We start from the raw sequence: 27,230 nt of genomic DNA, 5'->3' as shown, positions 1-27,230 counted from the left end.
ATTGCCCCAGCCTGTACCTCCTCCCCACCCTGCACCTGGGCTATGTGCTGGGCCAGATCTACAGCAGTTTAGAGCTCAACTTGTGTGTCAGAAGGTGGTTGGATCATGGGGGCATGCAGCTGACCTGCTGTTAGGAGGCGGAGTCTGGTTATTTCCCTCCCTGGCTCCTCCATTCACTCTCCACTTCCTGAGCACCATGCCCCTCTGCCATGCTATCGTGCCTTGGAGCTGCCTCAGGACTGCAACCAGAAGCCAAAATAAACCTCTCCACCTTTAAGTTTCAGGCATGAGGTAGTGGCTGAACACAGATGCCAGTCTTGTGCCAAGGACCGTCCATGTGGAAAGTCTGCCTCCACCACACCATTCAGAGTGGTTGCTGCCAGCACTGCCTGAATCTAAAGGAACGAAGTGCCTTTCCCTTTAGAGTAACAGATTCTTTTTGTAGGAAAATACAAGTCTCTGCAGTGTGTGTCCAGCTGAGATGGGAGAGGAGGACTCGCCCATCCAGTCTGCTCAACTCCCAGGGAGTCCTTCACTACTTAATGAACTTACTAAGAAACTGCTACTCTATGGGATAAAAGATGGTTTTACAATGTGAAATGCAAAGAAAAAGCAGTCAGAGATAAATTCAGCCATTTAGTATTCCATTTTGTAAAATCTAACATAGGAATATATAAATGGGTCTTCAGCCAAAACCATCTCAGTGGGCAGGGCCTAGAACAGCCCAAGGGCTCCAGCCCAGGCTGGCTGAGGTCAGATGTCTATAAAATGACAATTCAAGTCTCCCTAGGGCCCCTGCTGTGGCAGTTCTCTGATGGCCATGGAATACAGTGAATTTGGGGTATAATTTTATCTTTTAGAAAAACGCCATTTCAGTGAAAATGAGAATATTTAAGGTTTAACCCAGGAGATAAACATCTATTATTTAAAACATGAAGTTCATTTTCAGGAAAAAAAATTGAACTACTTTACACATTCCCTGCATGGTCCTTCTGCCTCTGGCACGTAACAGTGTCTGTCAGAATAGAGTTTATGAAGTTACCTGTCATGACAATGACCTCTCTGCTTCCACCTCAACTAAACAAAATGTATTATTCCATTTGCAAGGTGTAAGGGCCACGAGTTTTCTTGCATTAAAATGTTTGTTTTTAGCTCCTCTGCTTGCCTCAGCACTTACACAGTGGGACGATAAGCGAACAGAGCAACGGAGGACAATTTATTCAGGGCTAGAGCTCACCCGAAGCTCCTTCCACAGCAGAAGAAGATGCTAGATTTACAAAGAGCTGCTAATTGGTGGAAATCAACTGCCTTTCAACTAATCATTTGGAGTTGATTATACACAAACCAATCCAAGGACACCCTCATGTGACATTCTTCCTTCAAGACATAATGCATCTTTGTACTAATCACATTACAAGGAAATTATAAATTTAAGACCCAGAAGTAACATGTGCATTCCATAATATCCTCAAAAAGCAGGCAGGGAGGGGAAACCCACTTTGGGATCTCATTTCACAATTTTTAAATTTACTTGTTTCCTTATTAAATGATTGCTTTAATGTGCTGGGATTCAAAGCCAAGGCTTGTTTCACTTTTTTTGACTCAAATTTCCTCCCACTGGTTTAACTTAAGTGATTATTTGCGTTGTATCGACATTCTCTCAGATTGTGTTTTCAGCCCCAAGTAACACCACAGGAGAAGAGTTTCCTCACGGTGAGGAGAAGTTTTCCCTCATCAGAAGCGCTATTTCCCACATTCCAGGGGCTGTTGCAGACTGGCCTCCTGACAGAACATACAGCAGATACTACCAGGAGTCCGCAGCCCACCCTAAAGCCCTCATTGCAGCAACAGGGACTGGGCTTGTCCATTTTCTGACCCACACCCCTAGGGCTCTTGGCTGCAGGGAAGCAGAACATTTTCACCACCACAGCTTTCACTAAGCAACACGGAGGTGCTGCTGATCTGCAGGGTGTAACTGGACCAGATCCACCAGCATGGGCAGCATCAACAGGTGTTCATGTGTCTATGGATGTGTGCGTCTGATCTTATGCATACAGTGCATGAATGCCTGTATGTACTGGTATGCACACATGTTTGTGTGGTTGGTCAGCATGTGTGTGAATGCACATGTCTGCTTGCATTTGGGAATGTGTACATTTGGTTCTGTGTATGTACATGTGTGTAATGGGCCAGCAGCAATGCTGGTTTTGCTTTGTAAAGTGTCACTTAAATCTGAGAATTCTCTTTGTGAATAGATTTATTTTACCAATGATTTATATCATGTTTATATACACAGACAAAAGTAGATCTATGTTTGCAAACAGACCCAGAGGGCAGCCAGCCAGCACACAAGTGGCCTTCCAGCAGGGACTCGAAGCCACACTCAGCAGACTCACAGCGCACAGCAGAAAGGCCGTAGGATGCTATGCGTGTCTCCTTCAGGATTTGCTGTTAGTGTTTCTGGTCTTTCCATGGGGGTACTGGGAGTTGGACCCAGCAACTCTGTATTGAGTTGCATTGCCATTCCTTTCAAGAAGTGTTTACTTATTTTGAGATAGGGTCACTAAGTGGCCAGGACTCAGCCCAAACCTGCAGTCACTCTACATCAGCATCCTGGAGTCTGGGGTTACAGGCGTGTGTCACCATGGTCTGGTCTTTTTATCAATGAAGTTTCTCTATCTGTCCAAAAAAGTAAAAATTAAAAAATAAAACAAGAGCCATAATGAGTTTATCTTTATAACTATCTCAAGAAAGGTAGAAAATTGTCACTAAGAGTCACAGTGGGTTTGTGTAAGTATTGCCAAAGCAGGATCACCTAAGGCCTCAGAACAGTGGCAATGTTCATGGCAGAGCAGGAGCCTGCCTAGCACCCCCAGAAAGCACTATGTCCTGTGAGTACCGTCACTGCCTTGCAGTAGGTCTGAAACTTTGCTGGGCTCTAATAAACAATTATTTCATTTACTCACAACCTCTCTGGAAGCTAGGTTGTCACAAAGCTCAGTGGCAAAGCACCTACCTAGCATACATGGAACACCAGATTGATCCCCAGTGAAAAGAAAAAAAAAACAAAAACAAAAACACCACATTTCTTTCATTCCATGTGCAGCAAATCTGGTACACGTGAAGTACAGATGGAAAAGCTGCACATTCTGGCTGGAAAACACTCAGGCTCAGCCGTGCCTTTCTGGACTTAGCGAGGTATCTGCAATCAGAGTCACTGGCCATCCCAGGCCGTTCCCTCCCAGAGCCCCACCCCTGCGCTGCTCAAGGTGTGATGCAGTGTAAAAGCCAATGTGGGATTTTGCTGGAAAAAGCCATGCTACTTAGCTTCCACAAATGGACAGGGCAAACTTTATCGCTCTGCCTCGGCCTTAGTCAAAAGGCTTTCTCTTGTGAAAGGGAGGCTAGCTGCTGCTCCCACAACCTTCCTGGAAGCTCCCTGCTGTTCCCTGTAACATGGCAAAATAGGTAGCTGATTCAATGATATCTCTCCAGAAGGAGAGAGTCAGGCTTACTTTCCCTTCAGGTCTCAGCAAGGAGAGTCCCACTTCTCCAGGATGCAGTTCATTACAGGAATCACTGAATGAATGCAGGGAGCTTGATGGGCTAGAGGAAGACAGGACATTTGGATCAAGGCCCTTGTCCTGTTGAAACAGACCTGCACTGGATGCAGACTCCATGACATGAGTTGTGCAAGCAACAACAAGACCCATAAGAACAAGAAGCTCATGAATAAAAATCAGAAAGTATGGATCAGGACATGAACATGTTGCTCGTCACAATCAATGGCAAGCCGCAGTCCAGACAAATCTGTGAGGCAGTGAGTGCAATCCAACTCCACAGGAGGGGCCGCAATCTGAGCAGGTTCCATCTCCTTGGACCTTCGACTTCCAGCTCTGCACCTAGGTTTGCTCCAGGGATGGCTATCCTGGCCCCTTTTTCCCCACTCAGCCAGGGAGTGGGGGAAGAGCAAGTGGCTTCCCTCACTGAGCACTTGCTGGGTGGAAATGGGTGGACCCCTCCTGAGAGCTGATGCCACACAAACATGGGAGGCATTTTACCAAAGACTTCCACTAAACCCCACATCCCTCTGTACCTGTGCATGCAGCACAAAGAGAATGTGGCCTGGGATTGGTTCTCCAGGGCCCAGGGTTGGAGGAGACAAGAGAAAACAAGCTAGTGCAATGCAGTTAGGACAGTCCCCAAGACAGAGGTACCAATCCCATGACAGCCTCAAGAGATGGTCAGGACTCTCAGGAAAACCTGGGAGGCAGGCTACACTCATGGGGCCTGTAGACGGCTGGCTTCCTTTGTCTCTTTCCACCTGAACCTGAGTACTAGGCACCAAAGATAGGCACAGGCTCTATGGTCGAGCAGCAGGCAAGGCGGGCCCCCGTGGGCCTCCTCTGCCAGTGCCTCATGGGATGCAGTGGACACAGACATATGAGGAAGCATCCAGGGAGGGGAAACTGCATTAGCTTTTGATTGAGGAAGGTTCTGCCCGGAAACACTACATTTAGCATTTCTAATTAAAAACATGCCGAGAAGTCCCAACTTTCTGCAGAGGAAAAAATAACCTACAAAAGAGCCTCGTGGGCCTCAGGACCTGTTTAGGGACATTAAGCAAAAGTAGGAGACACTTCAGATGAGCCAGAGCCTGGAGCACGCTGCCATTCACTGCCCTGCTGCTGGAGAAGAGGCCACACCTTCCAGAAACCCACACACAGAGTCTCATAGTCCAATGCCAAGGGGTGGGAGACCCAACATCCTTGAAGGCACCAATTTCACCTGCTGGGTGACAGGTCTCTCAGCTCCTGGCATTCCCCACTCACACACTTGGCTTCCATGGCCATCTCTGGGAGACATATCAAGAAGAACGAGAAAGCTATTGGGACAGGTCTATCACACACACAGACACACACAGACACACACACACACACACACACACACACAGGAATGACCCCTACAGGCCAATATCTCCCTCATTCATAGAGCAGAGACTCTCAGGAGCACCTAGCTCCATGCAGTGCTCTCCCACCAAGTGCCAAGCGGCACTGTCCCTGGAACACCACAGTGATACCTAGTACAGACAGAGGAAAACCAAAGATCTCCGAGAAGAGGTCAGCCCCCAATGATGGCCACTGTCCCTGATCCCTGACTCTCCAACAAAAGCTGGCTTGCAGCTACCTGCCCTCCTTGTGTCTCCTGATGAAATCCCCTCTTTCCATAGGACATGGTTGCTGAGATATGGCAAGGCACTATCTGGAAGATTTACTTGCAATCTGTATACAGAAGAGAGAAGATGGGGCCGGGGAGATGGCTCAGTAGGATAAGCGCTTGACTGGCAAATGCAAGGATATGAGTTCAATCCCTGGTTCCACCAAAAAAAAAAAAAAAAAGAACAGAGAAGATGGAGGACAGCCTGACCTTTGCAGTTGGACCTAATGCCCATTATCCCCAAAGATGGCCAAGCTGGGGCAGGAACAAGGCACAGGGGGAGCGAGACTCATGGGGGTCAACATAGGTGGTTTGTGTCACACTACAGAGACACAGACCCACCATCTGGCTCCCCTCTCCCTGGCTGGAGGACGCTGCTGAGGGAGTCCACCCACCCAGCCAGGGAATGGCAGAGAAAAGTACCTCTGTCCACACACAGGGCCCAGTGTCCTCCCAGAAGCGGGAGGAGAGCTGTGTCAGGGCCAGCGGGCCAGGCGCAGATGTCAGGTGTCGCAACCTCAGCCCCTGTGGTCAGCCTATGCAGAGCAGGAAGGAACAATCATGCAACAGTCAGAAAGATAGCACCCTCCATTCCAGCACCTCCTCAAGCAGTGCTCTAGAAACACCGTTCCACAGCCACATTTTGTATCTTCATATCACAAAGCAGCTTTATGCATGGACTTCAGGCCCTGTGCTGCCCACGGGTCCTGGAGCACAGGTGACAGGAATCCTCTGCAGCAAGGCACAGCCAGAAAGGAAGGGCTGTGCCCTGCGACAGAGGACCAGGTGGGACTGGTCTCCCACTCTCATTCTCATTAAGAGTGTTGTTGTCATCCTGTCTTGAGCCAAAATGTCCCCAGCCCACCTACACCAAACAGGAGTGTCTGAGGGCTGGGACCCAGCATACCCCAGCAGGCCTACATGCATACACACCCTCCACACACAAGCTATGGCAGAGGCTCTGCCCTCAAAGAACATCGGGGAAAACCACTTGAAATGAGGAGTGTATGTGGCATCATTATAGAAAACCATTAGCAAGTTCTGTGTCTGTGTTGAGCTATCACTAAAATCTCCCCCAAAGTTCCTGAATCAGAAGTTTGGGGACGGTGACATGGCCTGGAGGGTTGTAATGCTCTGGATGGGTCCTCACTTCCAACTCTGCTTGGAGTTTGCCTTGATGGGCATACTGCCTTGGGGACCTCAGTCTCCATGGCTCTGGCTGAGTGGGTATAACTGCCACAAGGATTGCAGAGTCCTTTTTATCACTCTGCTAAGGTGGGTACTGCTGCAGGAGGGATCCTGATAGACAACAAAGCTCTGAATTGTGTTCAGAAATCCACTGTGAACCTGGGACCACATGACTTAAGCACTCATCAGCAGATCTCAATAAACTTCTACCTATTTTCTCGAAGTATTGCTATGAATGATAATGGCTGGGCCAATTCCACTCACTCATGCCAACAAGCAAAACGGCCTACTAACATCCTTGTGGGACTGTGATGTCCTCCCTCACCATTCAGGACAGAGCACTCTGGCTCTGCTCCAGACAGCAGAAGAAACAGTGATTCTCATGTTCAAAAGCTGATCACGTATTTCAGGGGTGGCTGAGGCTGACTCATAGCCCTTCTGAATCTGATCTTCAGAGCAGCACTGGAAACACTGCCCCGTGATGCCATGAAGAGGGGAAGGACGGTGTCTGTGAGGTCAAGAAAAGGTGGGGTTGGGGAGATAGTTCAGGGGTCTAAGTGCCTCCCTGGCAAGCTCAAGGACCCAGATTCAATCCCCGGTACCCCATGCTATGCCGGCCTGGAACCCCAGACGCATCATACAGGCCATCGAAACCTGGCATGGTAGCACACACCTATAATCCCAGTGCTGGGGAGGCTGAGATATGAGGATCACTACGAGTCTGAGCCGCGTAGTGAGACCCTGTACCAAATAAATAAATAAATAAATAAATAAATATTTTTTTAAAAAAGAAAAACTCTGCTTTATGCACCTGGTAGACAGGGAAGGAGGCAGAGTTTGCCCTGAAATATCTTGAAAGAGGAGAGGGCTGCTGTCCAGGTGCTGAGGCCGACACATGAAAAATTCATCTCCACTATGAGCAGGTCAGCTGTGCTTGGCAGCATGAGGCCAACTCAGAGTCCGGCTAGGGTTAGCACTGTACTTCAACATCCACCACATGGCATCTTACCCCCAAGATCCCCCTGCCTGGAGCAGGCCCCACTCTCACATCTAGCTCCTCCCAGGGCCTGCAGGGAATCTGTTCTAGGGTAACTACTTCACTGGATTCTGTGAACCCCAACAGCCCATCTTACAGCACTTTTCAGAAGGAAGTGCACACAGGACAAAGACAGTACACCTGGGTGGGGCCCAGCAGGCTGCTAAAATAACAGAAGGTGCTTGTCTTGGGATCCAAACATCCTTCTGGAAACTATTTTTCCTAACAGTTAACACTCTCTAACGCCTTCTCTAAGACTTCAGGAAAGACACTATCTATGAATGAAAAGTTACAGGACAGACCCAACTTAAATGCCAATCTGAGAAAGATGAGTCATTTCCTGGTAGGTACCCATTCTTTGGTTTTCAGCTGCCAAATGTGTGATGGAAGAGGTTACTCATCTTGGATCTATGGGGACAAAATGGCCTAAAAGCCAAGAGATTGAAGGAGCATCTCCAGGATCACCAGGACACTAGCAAGACAGTCCTGACTAGCCTCCCTTGCCCCACCATTCCTTTCAGGTCTTCCTGGACATTGGTGGCTCACCTTGCTACCTGTGCCCAAACATGTACATGGCAGGGCAAGCCCTGAGGTCACCTGCCCACAGCCCCTGCCTGGCTGATGCCCAGAGCTCTTTCATTCAAATCTTTTGTGAGCTATACTGGTCACATCCTAACAGATGGGTCACAAACTGCAAACCTAAAATGCTGTTCAGGAATTGACCAGGTTGGGGTGTTTCACATTTCAGTGGTCTATTAATTATTCACATAGAGTCAGCCTCCTGCTCGATGGGCCGATGTTATCAGGCAAGCCGTTGTGGTGATAGGTAAGTGGAGCTGAATCCTGTGACCCTACTAGGGTCAGAGATCAGACTCTATCCTTGCAGAGCTCCGCATGCTAACACAGGGTGAACCACACTGGGGCAGGTCAGAGGGAGCAAGAGAGGCTGCCAGTACACTTCCAGGACAGGCCCCAGGACAACCTGGATGCCACCCACCCAGGTCAGGAGAATTCGGTCTCCTATCAGCAGTGGCCTAGAATGCTACCGACCAGATTGGGATAAACCCAGGGGACTGTCAGCCTGAGGGACCAACAGGAGGGGGCCTGCAAGAGGGACCTGCCATTTCACCAAGGGGTCCTATAAGGGACCTAGAAGTCCAGCTAGTCACCTCCTTTAGGATGGACAGGTCAAGACATTTGCTCCACTGAGGAAAGCTAAGTGTCTAAGTTCTGGTGGCTCCATCATCCTTTCCTCATTGGTTTGGACATAATAATGAAGTGAGCCATTGCCAGCTCTGGAGCCAGTCTCAAAAGCCTCAACTTCTGGTGTTCCCTGCAGGACAAGTGTCATCAGAGATGAAGAGAGCTGGCACCATGGCTGTGGGTGCACCCAGGGCTGTGAAGCTGGCCTTGAACTCACCCTGTGAACTGCCAGGCAAGCCTTCCATGTGCCAGATGTGGCTGGCCTCACCTTCTCCTGCCCATGTGTCACTGGCTTCCCTACGGGTGCAGTATTTTCGACCCTATGGCTACAAAGGTGGTGAATTGCAAGTGTAGACAGCTCAGTAATGACTTAATGGCCAGCAGGACCCAGAGAATATCTATTATTCCCCAGCATGAGAAAGATGAATGTATAGAAGGCAGAAGGAAGCCTGCCCCTGGTGAAGAATGTGAACCTAAAAGAAGAACCCCAAACAACGGCAAGCCCAGGTAAAGTTGCCTGAATACCCTAGCCATGGCCTGGGACAAGTCCTCTCTATATAAGGTGGCTGGGCCAGACACAAACATTCATCCCTAATCTGAGATACTGTAACCTCTGACTCCACCCAGATAGGGCTGTCATGGTATATTCCTCCTTGCTTCCTACAAACAGAGCAACAGGTGCTGAGGGGCCGCCACATCTGCAGCTAGCCACAGCATCAGAGGCAGGCATCGGGCTTCCCTCGCACCTCCTCCCATCTTCCTCTGAGGCACTTCTAGGGATCAGTGCCCCAGATCACAAGGTTAACTGTTTACGGACAGTCTTTGTGAAACATACAGGAAAATGGATCTCTGCATATACTAGAGGGACTAGCTCCTTGGAATATATGAGGGCTCCCATGGCTCAGAGAGTAGCTCTGGACAGCTGAGGCTGCATTAGTGTCCACTGACTATGAGATAGCCTGTGGGTGTCAGCTGCGACCTCAGTGTGCTGACCGAGCTGTGGTCTTGCCCAGGGCCACTGCGTCATGAACCCATCTCTGGAAGCAAGAGGAGGGTTGGGCATCAGGGTGGCTGGTGTCAAAGGATGTGCCAAAATAACTCAACAGCACAGAACAGAACCTTGTGGTTACTGAGCTTTCGTAGCAACTCAGAGAGTGTTCTATTTTAGTATGTTTTATAATTATGCGCAAATTCTATTTTTATCCAATTTGTGGTCCACCAACAGAAAAATAAAACAAAACCCCAAAACCCCCTCTTTTTAGTTGCCTACCTCACACCAGCATAGACATGAGTTCATATAGCAGGGACATGCCAGCAAACTCTTTAAATTAGTACTTTCTCACCGGGAGAAATGATGACAGATCCTGGTATCCTTTTCTGTTCAGGGATTGTTTCAACTGTAAGGAAATAGCAGTGGTCGACCGCTCTACAAAACACCCCGTCCGTCTCATTTTGGCCCCCTCCACCAACATCTATTACTTGACTTGAAAAACCTTTGACAAACATTAGAGACATTTTAAATGATTATCCTAACTATAATTTCTTTGAAATGTCCATTTCCTCAACACTGTACTAACCAAGGAATGTTGTATCTGCTGCCCAAGGCAGAGGACAGCAGCAATGGAACCAATTCCCCAGCCTTGGGTTACACCATGGTCTTGTGGGCATGTCACAGGTGCTTGACTACTGTCACTAGGGGTACTAGCTGATGGTGGAAACCAGCCTGTTAAAATTCAAGGGCTCGCCACACTTACCACCATTGTATCCTCCAAAGGGCAGCTGAGACTCTTCCAATCATCACTCAATCAAATGCTGCAAAGGCACAGACCGGAGTCCAGTGTTCTGCCTTTCATGCTAAAGGCTAGATGTTGACACCGCTCAGCCCCATGCCCAGCACCCCTTGCTGATATAATTTATAATAAATGGGGGGTGTTCAGCCATTATTTCTTTATTGCTTATTTTCATACCTCCTTCTTTAACAGACTTATTTCCTCTCTTTTTAATATCTTTTCCATTCAGCAATAATGCACTTTCATTCAGTGAAAACCATAGCAAAAAAGAGGAGGTAAATACCTATAGTTATTTAGTGCAACTAAATGCAGGCATTATCTGACCTTTTTCCACCTGGGAAGGTGGAAACTTAAAATGTCAAAGTGGCTGCTGCGCACTCATGTGTCTCCTGCATTTTCTCACATCAAGCAGCTAACAAAGTAGGTATTAATTGGCGTCAAGCACACAGGCCACAAATATCACCTTAATATCATCTGCAAGCACTGCTAAAGTGCTTCGTTTCTGCACCTTGCCTGGCTAATTCCATGTAGCTGATTGCTGCGTTGGCAAACAGCCATTTGTCTGCATGGCCTCCTGCCCTCACAAGCTTTTTATTTACCTAAATGGAATAAAATAAAAATACAGGGTGACCTGCTGAGCACCCCTTCCAGCCTGCATCATTCCCTAAATAGCCGGGTTGGCACCAGGTTGGTGATTTGAGGGCACTGGGGAAAGGGCTCTCTATAACGCTTTCTGGCTGGAGACCTGGCCTGAGGGCAAAAAGGCCTCTCTGTGGCTGTTGTAAAGCAACATCTGGGGGCGAAAGTGAGTCTAACGCCTTCCATGCAGGCATGGCAAAGGGAAGCAATCACATCATTGATAGGGATTTCACTCTGACATCCTAGTAGAAAAGGGACAGAAATAGGTTGGTGGACATACTGGCCCCTCACAGTCACCAATGTGTCACCCAACAATTGCTAATGGATATTCTGGCTCTACAGCAAATAAACTAGATCCCTGCCTGAAGTGTTAATCAGGCAGGGAAATGTACCCAGAGCCACCCCTGGGAGATCCTGGTCCCTGGCAAGGGACCCTAGCACAGGTATGCTGTGGCTTAGCTTACCACTGCTCCTGGGCAACCACCACCTCATCACCTGCCTCTCAGACATCCCCTGTCCTGAAGGCGGGGAGCACAGCGGTCCAGGCCACACCCACAGCAGGCCTTCTACCCAGCACCTGCATTACTGAACACCCAGATGAGGTGATGTGAAGCAGGTGGTAAGGGCACATCTGGAGAACTTCTGCTCCAGGAAAGAATGCAGTCATAAAAAATATACACACCCTCGGGGGCACAGGCATAAACATTGCCTTTTGCAAAGCTTTAAAACAGTTATAGATAATCTGTAAGGACAAGAGCCATAGGATCTCCCCACTCCCAAGATTTCACAGTTGGCTCCTGACTTACAAAATTCACCTTACAATCTTCCAGTTTTACAATGGTATGAAAAGCAATCTATCACAGGCATTCAGAAGAAATATACTTTACAGAATTTTGTGTGTGTGTGTGTGTGTGTGTGTGTGTGTGTGTGTGTGTGTGGTACAGGGGATTGAACTCAAGACCCTGCACTTGCCAGGCAAGCGCTTATTCTACTGAGCTATCTCCCCAGCCCCCAGAAGAATTATACTTTAAATTTTGTACTTGGAATAGCAGTAAGGGATGTGCTCCCTTGTCATGATGCTGGAAAGGGCAATAAGAGCAGTAGAGTCCCCAAAACCAGAGGAGAATTTGCACTGGGTTCATCAAGATATAACCCAAGTAAGTCAAAAAGCAGTTGAGCTGAAGAAAAAATGGGAATTTCACTTCCACTATGGATAACACTTAGCTGCATGGTCAGATGACAACATCTGCACTAGGGAGGGTGGGAAAGCCACACGGGCTGCTGCTCTGCTGCTGTCATTGGGTAAAAAGCACCAACACTCACATGAGCCTCAGATCCAGTGGTCCCCATACCTGTACAATGGGGTGTCCTCCAGCTGACGCCTTCACAGCCCCCCGGCTGCCCTCTGTCTCGTAGTGAGCTCTGTGGTGGGATTTGGGCTGTACCTCAATCCGCAGCTCAAAGGGACCAGAGTGGGATGGCAGCTGCCAGTCAAGAGCGGGCAGAGATGGGCTGCAAAGGAAGACAGAACTGTTAAGGCCCAGGCTGGTGGACACATTCTTGGACCACAGAGCCCAAGGCATGCCTCAGGCACAACTAGCAGGCAGCCATCCACCTCGCACCCCTAGCACCCATCAGTGGGGTGGCATTCTGCCTTGAGTGACTGAGCAGCATAGTCAGTGGCCACTTCATCACCTTGTAGGGTCATAGTTGGCCAGCTCTTCACACCTCAATAAAAATGTTGTCCTTCCTTCATGATAAGTTTTTGTAAATTATCTAAACTTCCTCACAAGATAGGGCCTTGACTGAAAGAAACGTTTCTTAAAACCAGAGGCACAAGCCAAGCAAACAAGACTTCCCACTGTGGGCAGAGCCCGCGGTCCTAGTCTCTCAGTGCTTTCATCCAGAATCTTCAAATGCTGACTGAACCCCTGCCCAAAGCCAGGAAGAGCCCTGGAGAGACAGCCTGCAGTTGCCAGCCAGGAGCAAAGTCACATCACAACCTTGTGCCCTGCAGGGGGGCCCTCCTGGGATCCCTGTCTCGGTGGCCTCTATGACCAGCTATTCTGGGGCTCCGGGAATGATTTCCCTGAAACCGCCAATTCACTGGTACCTTCTGCCCAGAGCCAGGAAAAGGAAAAATAGAACTGCCTGTGTGGCGCAAACACCAACTCTGTTCTGACCAGATGCAAAGTGACCTAGAAGCCTGGCACAAAACCCCCATGTCTGACCCACACACACTAAGTACAAGTTGTGTTAAGAATCTGTGTCTAGGGCTGGGGAGATGGCCCAGTAGAATAAGCGCTTGCCTGGCAAGCGCAAGGGCCTGAGTTCAATTCCCAGTTCCACGAAAACAAAAGAAAAAAAGAAGCAAAGAAAGAAAGAAAAAGGAAAGACAGACAGACAGACAGACAGACAGACAGACAGACAGACAGAATCTGTGTCTGCCCAGAAAAAGGAAGCCCCCAGCACAGGCTGCGCATGGTTGGTCTACAGAGTAGGACTGATCAGCGCTGGAGCAGCACTGCTCTTTGGGTGTGCTGCTCTGAGCTGAGCAGGTTCTCGGCTGCAGCTGTCAAGGCCATTTCCTGTGAGGTTATCTCATCGCACGCCCAGTTTCCGGCAGTGCTGCCAGGCGGAAGGAAGAGTGGCTCAGCAGAAGGTTCCACCGGGAGGGAGGACAGCATCCTGGGGAAGGCCATTCTACAGATTCGAGGTCAACTGCAACTGCTGGGGGGCAGTGCAGCCCAGCAGGTGAGGGGCCTGGCTTCTAGCACAGGAGGAGAGACAGAAAGCTGAGAGTTCCTGTGCACTGGGGGGTTCCTCTGATCACCTGCTCCCTTACCAGAGGAAAGGGTATAGGAATGGGGGCCACTGAACATACAGAGACACCCACTGCCCACGGGCTAAGCATCTGTCAGAAACAGGCAGAGACAGAGAGACAGAGACAGACCCAGAGACAGAGACAGAGACAGGCAGACAGACACAGACACAGGGAAAAGAGAGGAAGCAAAGAAGGAAAGAGGAAAAGTCTAGCACCTCACACTCTGGCAAAATGATCCTCTTTCTTGTAGGTGAGGGAAGCTAAGCCCTCTGCATCTGACTATTATACAAGAATAATTCTGCATCATTTGCTATTGAATCACTTACAGATTTACAGCATAGTGTATATACAGCTCACAGTAATAATGGTTTAGGAAATAAATATTGTAATATAGAAAATTAAAATTGTCAGTGTCGGTTGGAAATTTTCAGTATGAATTTGGCAGCACCATAAAAATTTAACTCTGCTTCTTAGATCACAGAAAAGGACTAAGACTGGAGAGGAGTGGAGTTGGGTGGGGCAACCCTTCTACCCCCACCTGCTGCCCTCTGTGGGTCCCACAAAACAAAGAGGGGCAGCTGCTGCCGCCAGCAGAAGACTTCTCTGAATAGCCCCAGCCTCAACAGCTGGGGCTCACTAATTGAAGATCTGTACTCAGAATACAACCTGACTTCCAACTTTAGTTCATCTTTACATAATTTCATATCTTTAAAAGTCACACTTGGTATGGTTTGCATCTAGTTGCTCCCCGAAAGTCTGATGCAGTCATTGGAACAGCTTCTAGAGTCTGTGATTAATTCATGATCCAGTGCAGGGATTATGGGTATGAACGCTACACCCGCTCTAATGTGGGTAATCTGCATACAGTAAGAGGAAGGAAGAGAGGGTTGCTAGCTGCCACAGCTGCTACTCCTCCCTTTGCTCTTTGCTGTTTTCTGCTGCCATAAACTGCTGCCCTCTGACATGTGCCACTCTGCCTTGGAGCCAGCTGAATATGGACTGAAACTTCTACCAACTGTGAGCTAAATAAACCTTTCCTTCCTTAACCTTGGGTGTAGGGTATTTTGTCCCAGCAATGAGAGAAAAGTAGCTAAGACAATACTCCGTGCAACCAAGAAATCAGGAGACTACACAGGTCCCTAAGGTCAACCAGCTTGGTACAAGTGAAGTCAACCACATATTTAACCTATACTATCACCCCAAAGGGTCAATCCAACATCTGGGTGAAGATGCATAAATATTTCTATATAAAAGGGCTATATTATTATAAAACAAAATGTATGGCTTAGTATCCTAGTTTTGAGTTTTATCTGTTTTGCTCTTTTGTGCTTTGAAGGAGCATCTCACAATGTAGTCCAGACTGGCATTTAACTTGTGACAATCGTTCTGCCTCAACTTCTTGCACTGACTCTGTTCTTCTAAAGAAAGATCATACTTGAGCATTAGGGCATACTGCTTCCAGCTCTTTCTGCTGTAAGTTTCATTGATACAAGTAGCACATAATTAAACAGGACAGCTGCCTGACCCTTCCTTAGTGAAGGTGCATGGTCAAAGGACGCGAGTGCTTCAGGGTGCTTGACATATTACCCCTGTGTTCCCTTGAGGTGGTAGGAAGTAACACAGCCCCTCTAAGGACTGGTCCCAGCACAAGTCCTAATCTGTGTGAACTCCTGCCAGTGCTTTTCCCCAGAAATGGTTCCCTGTGTTTCTGTTCCCACTTTTATATAATATTTAAATATATGAGCAATACTTAAATATATGGGCAAAACATAATATACGAGTAATAAATATAAATAAAATAAATACTTCTCATCTACTAGAAGTGAAGGTTCTGGAACTGTCTAGGCTTGTACGCATCTACTTGTTATCTTTTGTGTGTCTTACTAAAAACACAGTGAGACTCCAGGCCAGCTGGCACACACCTGAGGCCAGCCTCTCTGTCCACAAAGGCCAGCTGTCCAGGGGCTACAGAGGCCACTGTGGGGTGACATCCATTGTCATTATATTGTCAGATGCATAAGTGTCAGTCACCATTCTCTGGTCCTGTTCAGAACAGTTGCTTATAAGCCTAATCCCTTGATGGATAGAGCACAGGTCCTGTAAACTTCATGGAATGAAATGACATAAAACACAAGACAGCAAGAAAATACATGTGCAGACCTAGAAATGAGCAGCATCAGGAGCCCAGTGGCCACAGATGCATCCATGTGAAGAAGCAGACACCGCTCAGTCCCACCCGGACATCAGCCCTGGGAGGCCACACAGCAGCTCAAAGCCTCCTCCAAACATGCCTTTGAGAAGATCTCAGATCCTTCCTGAATGTGTGCATGGAGATTTTGGTAAAGAATCGTTCCTTAATTCCGTGTCAGAAGCCTCAGGCTCTGGTATTTAATGTACCTCTGTACTGGGGTGCGGGGTGGGAAGGAACCCAGCCAGGCTCTGGGCGAGCCAGTCATACCTTCCATAGCCTGTGGGTGTGGGCAGGAGGAGCCCCAGCTCTCCCTGTCTGAATCACTGTTCACAGCACTGAGACCCACTTCCCACGAGATAGGCTACGCTCCCTCTCACAGAAGTGTGGAGGATGATGCAGGTGCACAGTTCACAGTGTGGAAGCCACCTACACACTGTGGTCTAGAGACAGAGCCCAAAGGTCTCCGTGTCCCCAGCTCCTGTCTACACTGGGTCAGCATTTCCCAGCCCTTTTCCCCTGAGCACCTGCAAAGCCACAAGAGTGCCTCACTACCTGTCCATTGCTATGCCAGGCTGTCTAGGGGCACACGGGAGGGTCTCTCACCAAGCCCCACTTCCTGGGTCAGGCCCACACACAGGCCTCATCCCAGAATTCAAAACAACCTTGAGATAAGACAGTCTTTTTTTTGGTACAGGGTCTCACTATGCAGATCGGACCCACAGTGATTCTCCTGTTTTCAGCCTCCCCACAGCTGGGATTATAGGTGCCTGACACCACCCAGGTTTCCGTTATGGGTTGGGGGGAGCTTGTGGTGCCAGGGATTAAACCCCTGTCCCAGTGCAGGTCACCAGCCCTAAGACAGTCTTTTGAAATAACACTGTACTTTATAGGTGCTTTTGAACTCTGCTTTTGGCATTTCTACTAGCACAGGACACCCAAGAGGCCCAGAAGCAAGTAAACTCAGGCATTACCTGCACCTGAACTCAGAGCCCAGGGCACTTCAGCAGCAGCAAACTGCTAATCAGGGTACAGTGAAGCCCACCCCCAGCTCCTCATATACTGCCCTCACAGTCAAGTCCCCAAGGAGGGACAGGGTCAGACCACTCTGCCCACCACCCACCAGGGCAGCTCCATCACTACCTGCCTGATCCACTGCAAAAGGCCACTTGCTATGGACCCAGCACCTTAACACAAAGTCCTTAAAACCCCACCAATATCACCAAGAGGTACAACTATCACTTGGCCAACAAAAAATCCAAACCCTGGAGAGCCCGAGGCCACAGCAATCTGAGGGATAAACAGATTACATGTGGACCACAGAGCACACCTGAAAGGCCATCTATGAGACCCAGATGGGAGACAGAAGCAGCCCCTCCAACTTCCACAGGGAAGAAGAGAGCAAATGTGCAGATCTGAGGTATTCTCTGCCAGGCAAAGGGACCCACGTGGAACCTGGTGCAGCAACTGCCAAGAAATTATGGAACAGGGAATCCTAACAGTGACTCGCTGCTTCACACTGAGGCCACTTTACATTTGTTACCAGATGACACAATAGTATTCTTAGTTTCTTAAAATGAGTCCTCACCTCTAAGAGAGACACATGGAAACACAGATAAAGTGATACGGTGCCTGCACTGGCTTCAGAAGGTGGCTTGCGCACGGGGGAAGTGGTGTGGGAGGCACATGTGGCCTCTCGCAGCTATGTTTAAAGTTTCCTGATGTGAAAAGTAAAAGACCAAAAACAGTTCTCAAGATCAGGTTTGGAGGATAAGAATTAAAACGATCACTTGATAGTCAAAGTCATAGAATTGTCAGGAATTCCTCTTTGGTTTTGATTATCTGTATTTTTAAACTATTCCACAGTAAAGGATCTGATTTGTATAACCCCCCAAATAATATTTTAAAAAAAAATACCTCAAGGGCTAACCCATACCTTCACCATGGTCAACTGATCAGGGGCTCCAGGGGTCTTTTGGGTCCCCTCCCTCAGCAAGGCCACTGTCAGCCAGTACCTGAAGACAAATTTTCTCTACAAGTCAGCCCCAAAGAAGGACCTCAGTATAATTCTCTAGTAAAAACCCCAAGGCGGCTGTTCAGATTACATGGCTTAGGTAAAATCCTCTAGATTCTGAAGTCTCCAAGAAAGAATTAAACCCCTATGTGAGGAACCATGGAAAGGCCGTGTATGACTTTCAAAATTCTATGATAGGTGAAGCTACCAACTCTAAATGTGGCAGGGCTAAAACTGCCCAATGGAAGGACAATGAAAGCAAGTTTAAGCAAAACAAGGTTTTCAAAATTATGACACATTTTCTCAGGGTCAGGAGCCACAGAGCTCCTCACTGGTTAGTTGTTTGGATTTCTCTCTTAGTTCAAAAAGAAGGAAAGGAAGAAGGAACACAGGAAAGAAGGAGGGAAGGAGGGGATTGTCAGTGTATCTCTCAGCCACTGAGCAGAGTCTGAGCCACAAGGCTTCATCCACCCATCCACCTGAAATCAAGGCCAGGACCACACAGTGATCTTGCGGAGATCTACAGTTGGGTTACAGCTCTCCAACAGAAGAATCTGGCCTGAGAAAGTTTGTCCTGTCCTGGAGAGGTCAGTCTTCTGGGAGGTCAGCTCATGCCCAGTTGGGAGAGGTCAGGTGGTCAGTGGGGGCAAAACCAAGTTTATGGTAGATGGGCACAGGTCTGTGGGTGACATACTCCCCACTTTGCTCAAATCTGAGCATTGTCTCTGGACCAGGCACCCCTGCCCTGCCAGGGCTGTCACTGGGTACAAGCACCCAACTTCCACAGTGTACCTGGGATGACCTCAAGGACTATGTGGCTATAACCCATGAATTTTGAGAACAAGGGTCTCAACAAAGGGCAGGAACAGGGAGAGACACAGAAACCCAGGAATTCTTGAAGCCTTCAAATCTCACAGATGGGGGAAGAAGCCTGGCCTCTGCCCTCTATTGTCCTACCTCTGGCACTGGCCTGTACACCTGTCACTAATGGCTCTCCCAGCAACCCAAGATGGGCACTCTGTACCCTGGGGGTCACGGGAGATAGCTGTGTAGGCAAGAGTCCCCAAAATGAGCGGAAACATCATGTTTTCATGAGCAGAAACATCATGTTTTCCTTTATGGCAACATCAATGGGAAGAAATGGATAACACGGGAACCAATCTGCAGTCCTTCTGCCCATCCCGTTGGGTTCATGAGGCAGAAGCCACCTCTCCTGTCCCTGCCTCTTATCCTAGGTGGTCTTGGTTCAACCCCCAACATGACAGCTGTATGGGCTGGCCCTCCACCTGCTGTCCCCAGAACCAGTCACAACCCAGAGCCACTGGGCACTCCATTCTCTTCCTCTTGCCCTGCTCCCCACATTGGATCAGCTGCTCTGGGTGCACAAAGAGCCAGGACCCCTGCACAGGAGTGAGTATGGAGGTCCATGGTGAGCAGCCTCTGCCCCACAGGGAAGCATACATCAGGCTTTGGAGTTCAAGTCCCGTTAAAGTCACAGATCTGGAACTTTCTGTACACAGGCAAGAAGCGATGACAGATTCAGGAATTTCATCTGAATTGGTTGTACTCCAAAGTCCCATCGAATAGGTGCTCAGATTTTCCAAAGATACCCCTTCTTCAAGTCTCCCTTGAGGATACATTTTGGTCTTGATCTATTCTCTCTACCTATACCCTACAGACTCCCCTCCAAAAAACACAGGGATATCCCATGAGCCTTCAACTGAACCTGGAGCCCAGGCCTGCCTGCAGCTGTCCTATGGCTGGTCCTGGTCCTTCATGCTGTCCTGCACTTGGGCAGCGTGGCAAGTGGACAGAGCACAGCAGGAGCCAGGATGAGCCTCAGGTTCCCCAAAGTCCTGGGCTCCCACCTTACCCCAGAGTCAACAGCTCCCTTGCATGGGGGTCCTCTTCCACTACACGCACGGAGTCCACTGACACTGCACCCTTCCTCCTGAAAGTCTACAGAGAGAAGAACACACCTGATCACAATGCCCAGCACTCCTTTCTGCTCAAGAGTAAGGTTTGGGGAAAAAAAAGGAACTCCACTAGACTTTCCTGACCAGAGGCTAGACACCATGCAATTTACATACAGTTCCTCTCCTGTACCTGTTCTCAGGCTACAGAGCCCACAAAGAGGAAGGACAGACAGACAGGGAGAAATACCCCAGGACAAGGACAAGGACAGAGACTCCCACGTTGTCCCTCCTCACCCTCTACTGTCAGAGCTTCAAATTACTGCAAACTATGCCTTTTTCTAAGCCAACTTCCTGGAAGTCACAGCTAACCTGTGGTTATACAGAGGATATTTGCGCAACCAGAATGCATCGGGACACACCTTCTGTGGTCACTTATGAGAAATACAACAAACAAACCAAGAAACTCAATATCACACAAATGCCTGTATGATAAGATACAAGAACTCACAGAGCCAATACTCCCATTGCTCTGATGTCAAAATGATGCTGAAATACCATTCACTAGTCAAGGTTGCCCAGTTCACTCATTTATTCATTCAGGTCTTGACCTACAGGAAAACCTGGCCCTTGGGTAAGTAGAAAGCACTGTTACAAGCTTAAAGCCAACATCCCTGGTTCAAAGTGTGATCTTCTGAGTTGAAATTAAGGCAGTTCTCAGTCATCTGTGGATATACCACGTAAGAACACCGTGCTGCTCCCCAGGGTGGAGACACCCAGAGGCCTAGCAGTGGCTGAAGCTGAGGACTCTAATACTTGGAACCACAGCTCCAGGACCATGGCCATGGCAGCCCACCTGGAGTCTGTGCATGGCCGCAGCACAATCACAGCTCCTGTATGGCGGCATTGCCAAGAGCAGCTGCCTAGCCCACTCCTCTTTAGGTTTCTGGCTGATGAGAAGAATACTGCTATTTCCCATGGCCTTTTGTTCTGGTCTCCATGACGGCTACCTCCAATGCGCAGGAACCCCAACCCCCGGGGGACCGCATGGGTTGTGGCCAGATGAGGGGAGCTCAAGCCTAGCAGCTGACCATGAGGACTGCACCATGCTTAGCTCAAGCAAAAAGGCCACATAGCTTCTTGCTGTTTAACTTCACGTCTTGACATTTTCATAAGCAGTCCCCTCCTTCACCGTACAAGGTGGACCCATGCACAAGACACCACAGCAGTGAACTCATCAACTCTGTGATTGGCCTGAGGTAGGTTCTTTTAGCCTACCAGTGCTGCTGGATACCTGGGTCCAGAGTTATGAATTAAAGAGAAACAGGGGCATTAGGGTAAGTCCAAACATGGCCTGAAGCGTTCGGAACACATCGAGCCAATTCACCTTCACAGAGACAGTCCTGAGGCAAGTGGGACACTTCCATGTGGTTCGAGGCCTGCTCAAGCTTCACCCTGGAGACGAGGGTGAACCACCTTGCTCAATAACAATAATCTCTGCAGAGGGAGCAGAGCTGGACATGCCCCTGACTTGCCTTTGACATACTGCCCACCAGCAGTGATAGAGGCGCAAGATCTCTCCTTCGCTAAGAGCCTCAAGAACATACTCGCAATCACTGCTTCTTGGGAACACACATGCTATCTCCATATTCCAAGGAGAAGCAATTCCTTTCAGAGGAAGCCAGAACCCTCTACCTGTAGAGCTGGGCCAAAGCCGACCATGCAGCACACAACAGAAGTCTAAGCAATTTGTCTTGGCCTGGGAATGGTTTGTCTCAGCCCCATGCCAACAGAAATGAAAGTCAGAGCAAGTGTTCTCATTAGGAGATATTGGAAGGAAAAACCTTCACTTAAATGCAGCCTTTCCAATTCTTCTTTGTCAATGGCTAACAATACTTATGGGTCAAACTCCAGCTTCCAGAAAATATTTCACAATAGGTAATAAAGACACAGATAAAACATTTTAGCCCGGGACTCCGGATTTCTATCCCTAAGCAGGGGTATTTCTCCACATCTAAGCCAGCTGCAAGTCACTGCCCCTACTTTCTACCTTGATCCTCCAACAAGAACGTCTGGGCAGGAGTTGACTGTTATGTCTGTGGTCACTGATGCACAGCAGCTCTCTATGCTGTCGACCAACGAGAGGAAAATCTCAAAACTGGAGACTTGTGGCAACTTCTGCAGAAGACACAATGCCCTCAGACACAGCTTCTCAGCCTGGATCTACCCTCCCCTCACCCCACATAAGGGCCAATATGAGCAAAACAGACAAAGCTAATCAAATGACTGTGACCATTCTGAGATTAGCAGCATTTCAAATCTCCAGGTCGGACTGAAAAACCTGAGCATTAAGCCACAAAGCTTCAAGTGGTCATGTCATTTCTGGGAACACAGAAGTCTGTGAGTTCCCCTTTCCCCACAGAAGAACGTCCTAAAGGAGACCAAGGGCCAATGTCCTTCCTAAGACAGGCCGCTTGCATTTTCACAGCCTCCTTAAAAATCTTAGTTGAAATGTCAGAAATTTAGACAGTAATCAGGGTAGTGGGGCACAGTCTCCAGGCATCAGCTGCAAACTGTAACATCCTAAGGAAGCATGACAAGGGATGTGTCTGAGCACTGCTGTGGCTGAGATCAGAAGACACAATGTCCTCAGTGTTACAGAGAGTTCCTCATGTAGCTCCAAGGGTCCAATCTTCAGGGGTCCTCGAAGGCATTACTTTACACCAGGGCACTCTGGCCCCTGTCCCAGTGCCTTCTTGCTACCTGGCAGTCTTGCAGGGGGTTGCAAGGAGGACTGCTGACCCACAGAATTCTTAGGAGTCAGGGCCCCACAGAGATGGTATTGGGGTGCAAGCTTCAGGGCCAGTTCATCTTGGAAGTGCATTCCATTCTGCTATTATCTGGGGATCCGTAACAAGGGGCCCCAACTCAGGTTTGGTCCCACTAAGAGTCAGGTGCCATGGAGAGCCCTGATGTGGTCCCGTGCTTCCTTATCTACAAGGCACATGCAGCGTGTGCATGGGTGGAAGGACTCTTCCTACAGCCACAGCAAGGCCTCTGCTCTCTCCGCAGTCCCTGGGAATACCTAGGTTCTGCAGGCTGAAAGGACAGCAGGAAGAAGGCAGGCTGAGAGACAGCCTATGTGCTCACCTCCCTCCCACCCCAGTAGGCAGGCAGTCCATCTGATGAGGGCAGCTGGCTCTCTCCATTGGGTGCAAACAGCAGGGGCCAGTCCCAAAGTCAAGAAGAAGCTCTCAAAAAGTAGCTACTGAGCCCACAGAACACATATCCACTTACACTTTATTCCCTGACTTCAGCGCTTCTGTCAGAACCTTCAGCCCCCTGTAGTCAAGGTGAAGTACAGCCATAGTTCTCAAAGACCAAGAAGACAATGGTATGCTTCCAGCAACAGGCCTCCTTCCAGTTTCCTGGTCACAGGAGTTCAATTAAGACCCAGTTCTGAGGGCATGCCACTAAGAGGAGTTAGAGGAAGGCACAGGCTACCTATACATGCTTGCAGTCAGGAGGGAGACTAAAAAGGCCTGTTGAGTCCCTAAGATGACAGTTACAGCCAGGGGTGTCACAGCCAGGCTGTAGCAGGGAAATGGATCCAAAGCAAGGTACCAGGTTCCCTCCTAGAAAAGGGCAAGGCTTATATGGACAGGAATGAAAGCAGTCATGACCAAAGCTTTACACAGTAGCTGAGGTTCAGCCATGAAAGTGCTTTGCAAACTCCAAGGTGATACCACATCCTGGACTTCTAGGCTGTCTGTCTTGCAAGATGATGCAAATGCCCTCAGTCTGCAGTGAAATGTCCTGGGAGGACCATTATAGCCAATACTAGCCACATGCTCCTTCTTCTAGGGACATAGCCCTCCAGCACACTGGTTTGCAATCAATCTACAATCTATGCTCTCAAATGGAGCTCAGGACAATGTTCTTTTCAGGCATCAGAGCTCTGAACAGTTCAGCCTGGCTACCAGAGTCTGGAGGTGGGCCTGGGGAGCCAGGACCCCTTGACATCTTCTACTGGCACCCTGCCAACCCCAGACCTGTACCCAGTCACAAAAGTAGAGCAGCTATCCAAATTCCGTAGAAATTCCTCTGTGAGACTGGTAGGGGATTTATGTTATGAGAAAGACAAGATGAGCATTTACTTGTTACCCATTTACAGGCTTACTCTTAGTCCACTTTAGGAAGACACTGAACTATTTGCTCAACTTCTAAAAAATTTTGTTAGGGCCTTTAAAGCTAACAGTTATGCATAGCATCAAAGCTACTAATACCACTACAACCTGCAACATCACAGTTAAACCTGAAATGATGCCTCAGTGACATTACTGATTGGAACATGGCTGAAATCTAAAAAAGAGGAGCAATCAGATTGCAAGGGCTCTAATTCCATCACTGATGAGGTCATAATGTGATGATCATATAGGGAGTTGACTGAAACGAGAGGTGGGGCCTGGCTGAAAGTAATAGTTATGGGGATGGGGCTCTACCTGGTCCCCAGCCCGGTCCTCTCGGCCTTTCTCCCTGCTTCTTAACTATCATGAGGTGCGCAGCTGCACTCCACCATGTCCCCCACCATGCCCTCCATGCTGCGCTCTCACCATGGTGTCTCTGCCTCACCTCAGGCCCACAATAACAGAGCCCACAGAACTAGAGCCCCTGAAACCATGAGCCAGAATGAATCCTTCTCTTTAGAATGATGTTCTCAGGTATTTGGTCACAGCAACAAAAACTGCCTAATCCATATGGCTAGTTGTGATCATTAGAACCAACCTGGCTTTGAGTAAAACCTATTTGGTAAGTCTATCATATCCCTTAGAATTTCTACTCTTTTTAAAAAGCAGTGGTTTGGGAATTAGGAGTGGGAAAGGAGAATAAAAAGAATCATGATGTTATGCCTGTGTATCTACTCCCCATGATGAGTATAATCATTATGTTCTGCAAACATGTACCAAAAAAAAAAAAAAAAAAAAAAAAAAACAAGAAGCGGGTCATGCAGAGGAGTTAACTCAACATGTGTGCTGCTGGGGGTACAAACACACTCAATTAAAAGGCTTCTGCTGTTCCCAAACTAGCTCCTTTTTATCTAAATTCCTCCTATACATTTTGCCTCTGAAAGGTAGACACAGAGACTAGGTGGGTGCAGACGGTGAAAGGCCTTCAGAGACCAAACAGCAAGGCTTCACACAAGCCTCTTCTGAAAGAGCAGAGGTGCTCCAGTCACTGCCACACACACTAGCAACAAGCACCTGATTAGATGTGGCTCGGTAACAGAACAGATGGACAAGGATTGTTTAAACTTTAGTTCTGTTAGGTCAATATATAAGTCCCAAGCCTCCATCAAAAACCACACTTAAGGGGCCAGAGAGATGGCTCAGTAGAATAAGTGCTTCCATGGCAAGCACAAGGGCCTAAGTTCAATCCCTGGTTCTGGAAAAAAAAAATACAAACACACACACACACACACACACACACACACACACACACTTAGAAATCACTGACTATAAGTTGGTATCTTCCATACAGCAGCAGGTGCACACCCTGCCCTGGCCAGAGACAGGTGCCAGGTAGTCCCTCTCTGCACCACTGTGCCAGGATGTGCTCCTCTCTGTGCTCAGTAGTGTCACAGAGTTGTTCCACCCATGGCACACATGCAGCAGAAAAGAACCCTGCTTCAGACAGATGCTAGGTAGAGAAAATAAATTCTAGGGCCGGCCCAATAGCTCAAGGGATTAAAGCACCTGCAAGAAGGTGGAGGGGCTGGGGGTTTGATCCCTGGGTCTGCCATGCTGGCCCCGCCCCTGGGATGCAATGAGAAGGCAATTGATACTGGGCATGGTGGCACACACCTGCACTCCCAGCTGTTGGGAGAAACAGGTGGATCACTATGAGTTCGATTTAGTAGTGAGACCCTGAATACCCTGTAGACCCTTCCCTAAAATACAAAAAAAAAAAAAAAAAAAAAAAGAAAAAGAAAAGAAAAGAAAAGAAAAAAAGAAAAGAAAAGAAATCCTGATCTCTTAGGGGTAGTGGATGTTGAGCAAGTCACCCATAATTTCTGCATCAGTTTCCCAAGCTATACATGACATACAGTTAAATTCTAAACTATATAATTCTACCAAATAGTCTCAATGTATTCACAAACATACAGTAGTTTCTTTAGATGCAATACAATTTGGTGTCATTTTTTGAACTTATTTTGGGCCTATTGGAGGGCTCTGCACAGAAGAGAGGATGAATGTCATAAAACAGAACAAAAAAGTCCTCCAAGGGGAAGTGCTCCCAACACCTATTCCTTAGGGAAGACGAGCCTGGGCGCTTCATCATAAGCTCCTTTAACATTGGTACGGACCGAAAGAGCTGAGGTCCTATATCCTAGGAAAGAGGAAAACTGGCTACGACAATGTCCCACCTCAAATGTGGGAGACAAGTGACACAGCAACTCAGTGCCAGCCCCAGCCATCTGTGGCGTGTCCCGTGCACTGAGGCATCTACGGGAAGGAAGTCTGGCTGCTCCCTTTTTCTGGCAAAATGACTTTACATTTCATCTGTCCTATGGCTTCCAGCTGCCCCAGAGCCCCAGTTAATGATGTCTATGGAAACACATCACAAAGGACCAGGAAACATATTTTGAGGTGGATCCAAAACAGAAAAAAAGGTGAACATCAAACCCCTAGGCTGGTTTGGTACATTCCACTCCTGTTTGTTTGCATTAACTCACAGGAATGTCGTGGGCATCACACCTAGCCAGAGAGCTCTGTGACCAGGAGATAAAGGTGACAGCATCATCTGCCACGCGACACTGCCAATACTCCCAGGCAAAGGAAGAAAACAGCAGCTGTGCTTTCCAATGGCTTTGCCAGGCAGGTCTGAGACAGGCAGATAGCAGGCCACAGTCCACCAGGAAAACCAGAGTCCTGGCTCAGGCCAAAGAATAGACTTCACCTTTGGAGTGGTCCTGCCATTGTCCTGGGACAGCAGACAGGCAGCTAGGGCCAGGCTGTGGCCCCAGAATTCCTATGCGGCACTGCTGACTTCTGGTACCTCAGAATATGACTATTTGGAGAAAGGACCATTAATGACATGACCAAGCTAAAACAAAGTAAGTGGGGTGGGCGTTGGTACCCTCATAAGAAGGGGGACATCTGGCCAGGTTTGATATCATAGTACTATACTGCTAGCACTTGGGAGGCTGAGGCAGGAAGT

At 48.4% G+C, this 27,230-nt stretch overlaps 1 protein-coding gene across 5 annotated transcripts in view; it reads right to left on the bottom strand.

Annotated features, from left to right (window-relative positions):
• Positions 1–27,230, bottom strand: part of Nfatc1 (nuclear factor of activated T cells 1) — a 113,484-nt gene that overhangs the window by 70,119 nt on the left and 16,135 nt on the right. For all 5 annotated transcript variants that reach the window (XM_023700051.1, XM_023700053.1, XM_023700054.1 and 2 more), the window contains exon 3: positions 12,426–12,585. In XM_023700051.1, the coding sequence (XP_023555819.1) occupies positions 12,426–12,585 (160 nt within the window). The remainder of the gene's footprint in view (positions 1–12,425; positions 12,586–27,230) is intronic.

Source organism: Octodon degus, unplaced genomic scaffold (genome assembly GCF_000260255.1).
Source record: "Octodon degus isolate 3935 unplaced genomic scaffold, OctDeg1.0 scaffold00120, whole genome shotgun sequence".
NCBI lineage: Eukaryota > Metazoa > Chordata > Mammalia > Rodentia > Octodontidae > Octodon > Octodon degus.
This window is presented reverse-complemented; position numbering and strand designations above follow the sequence as displayed.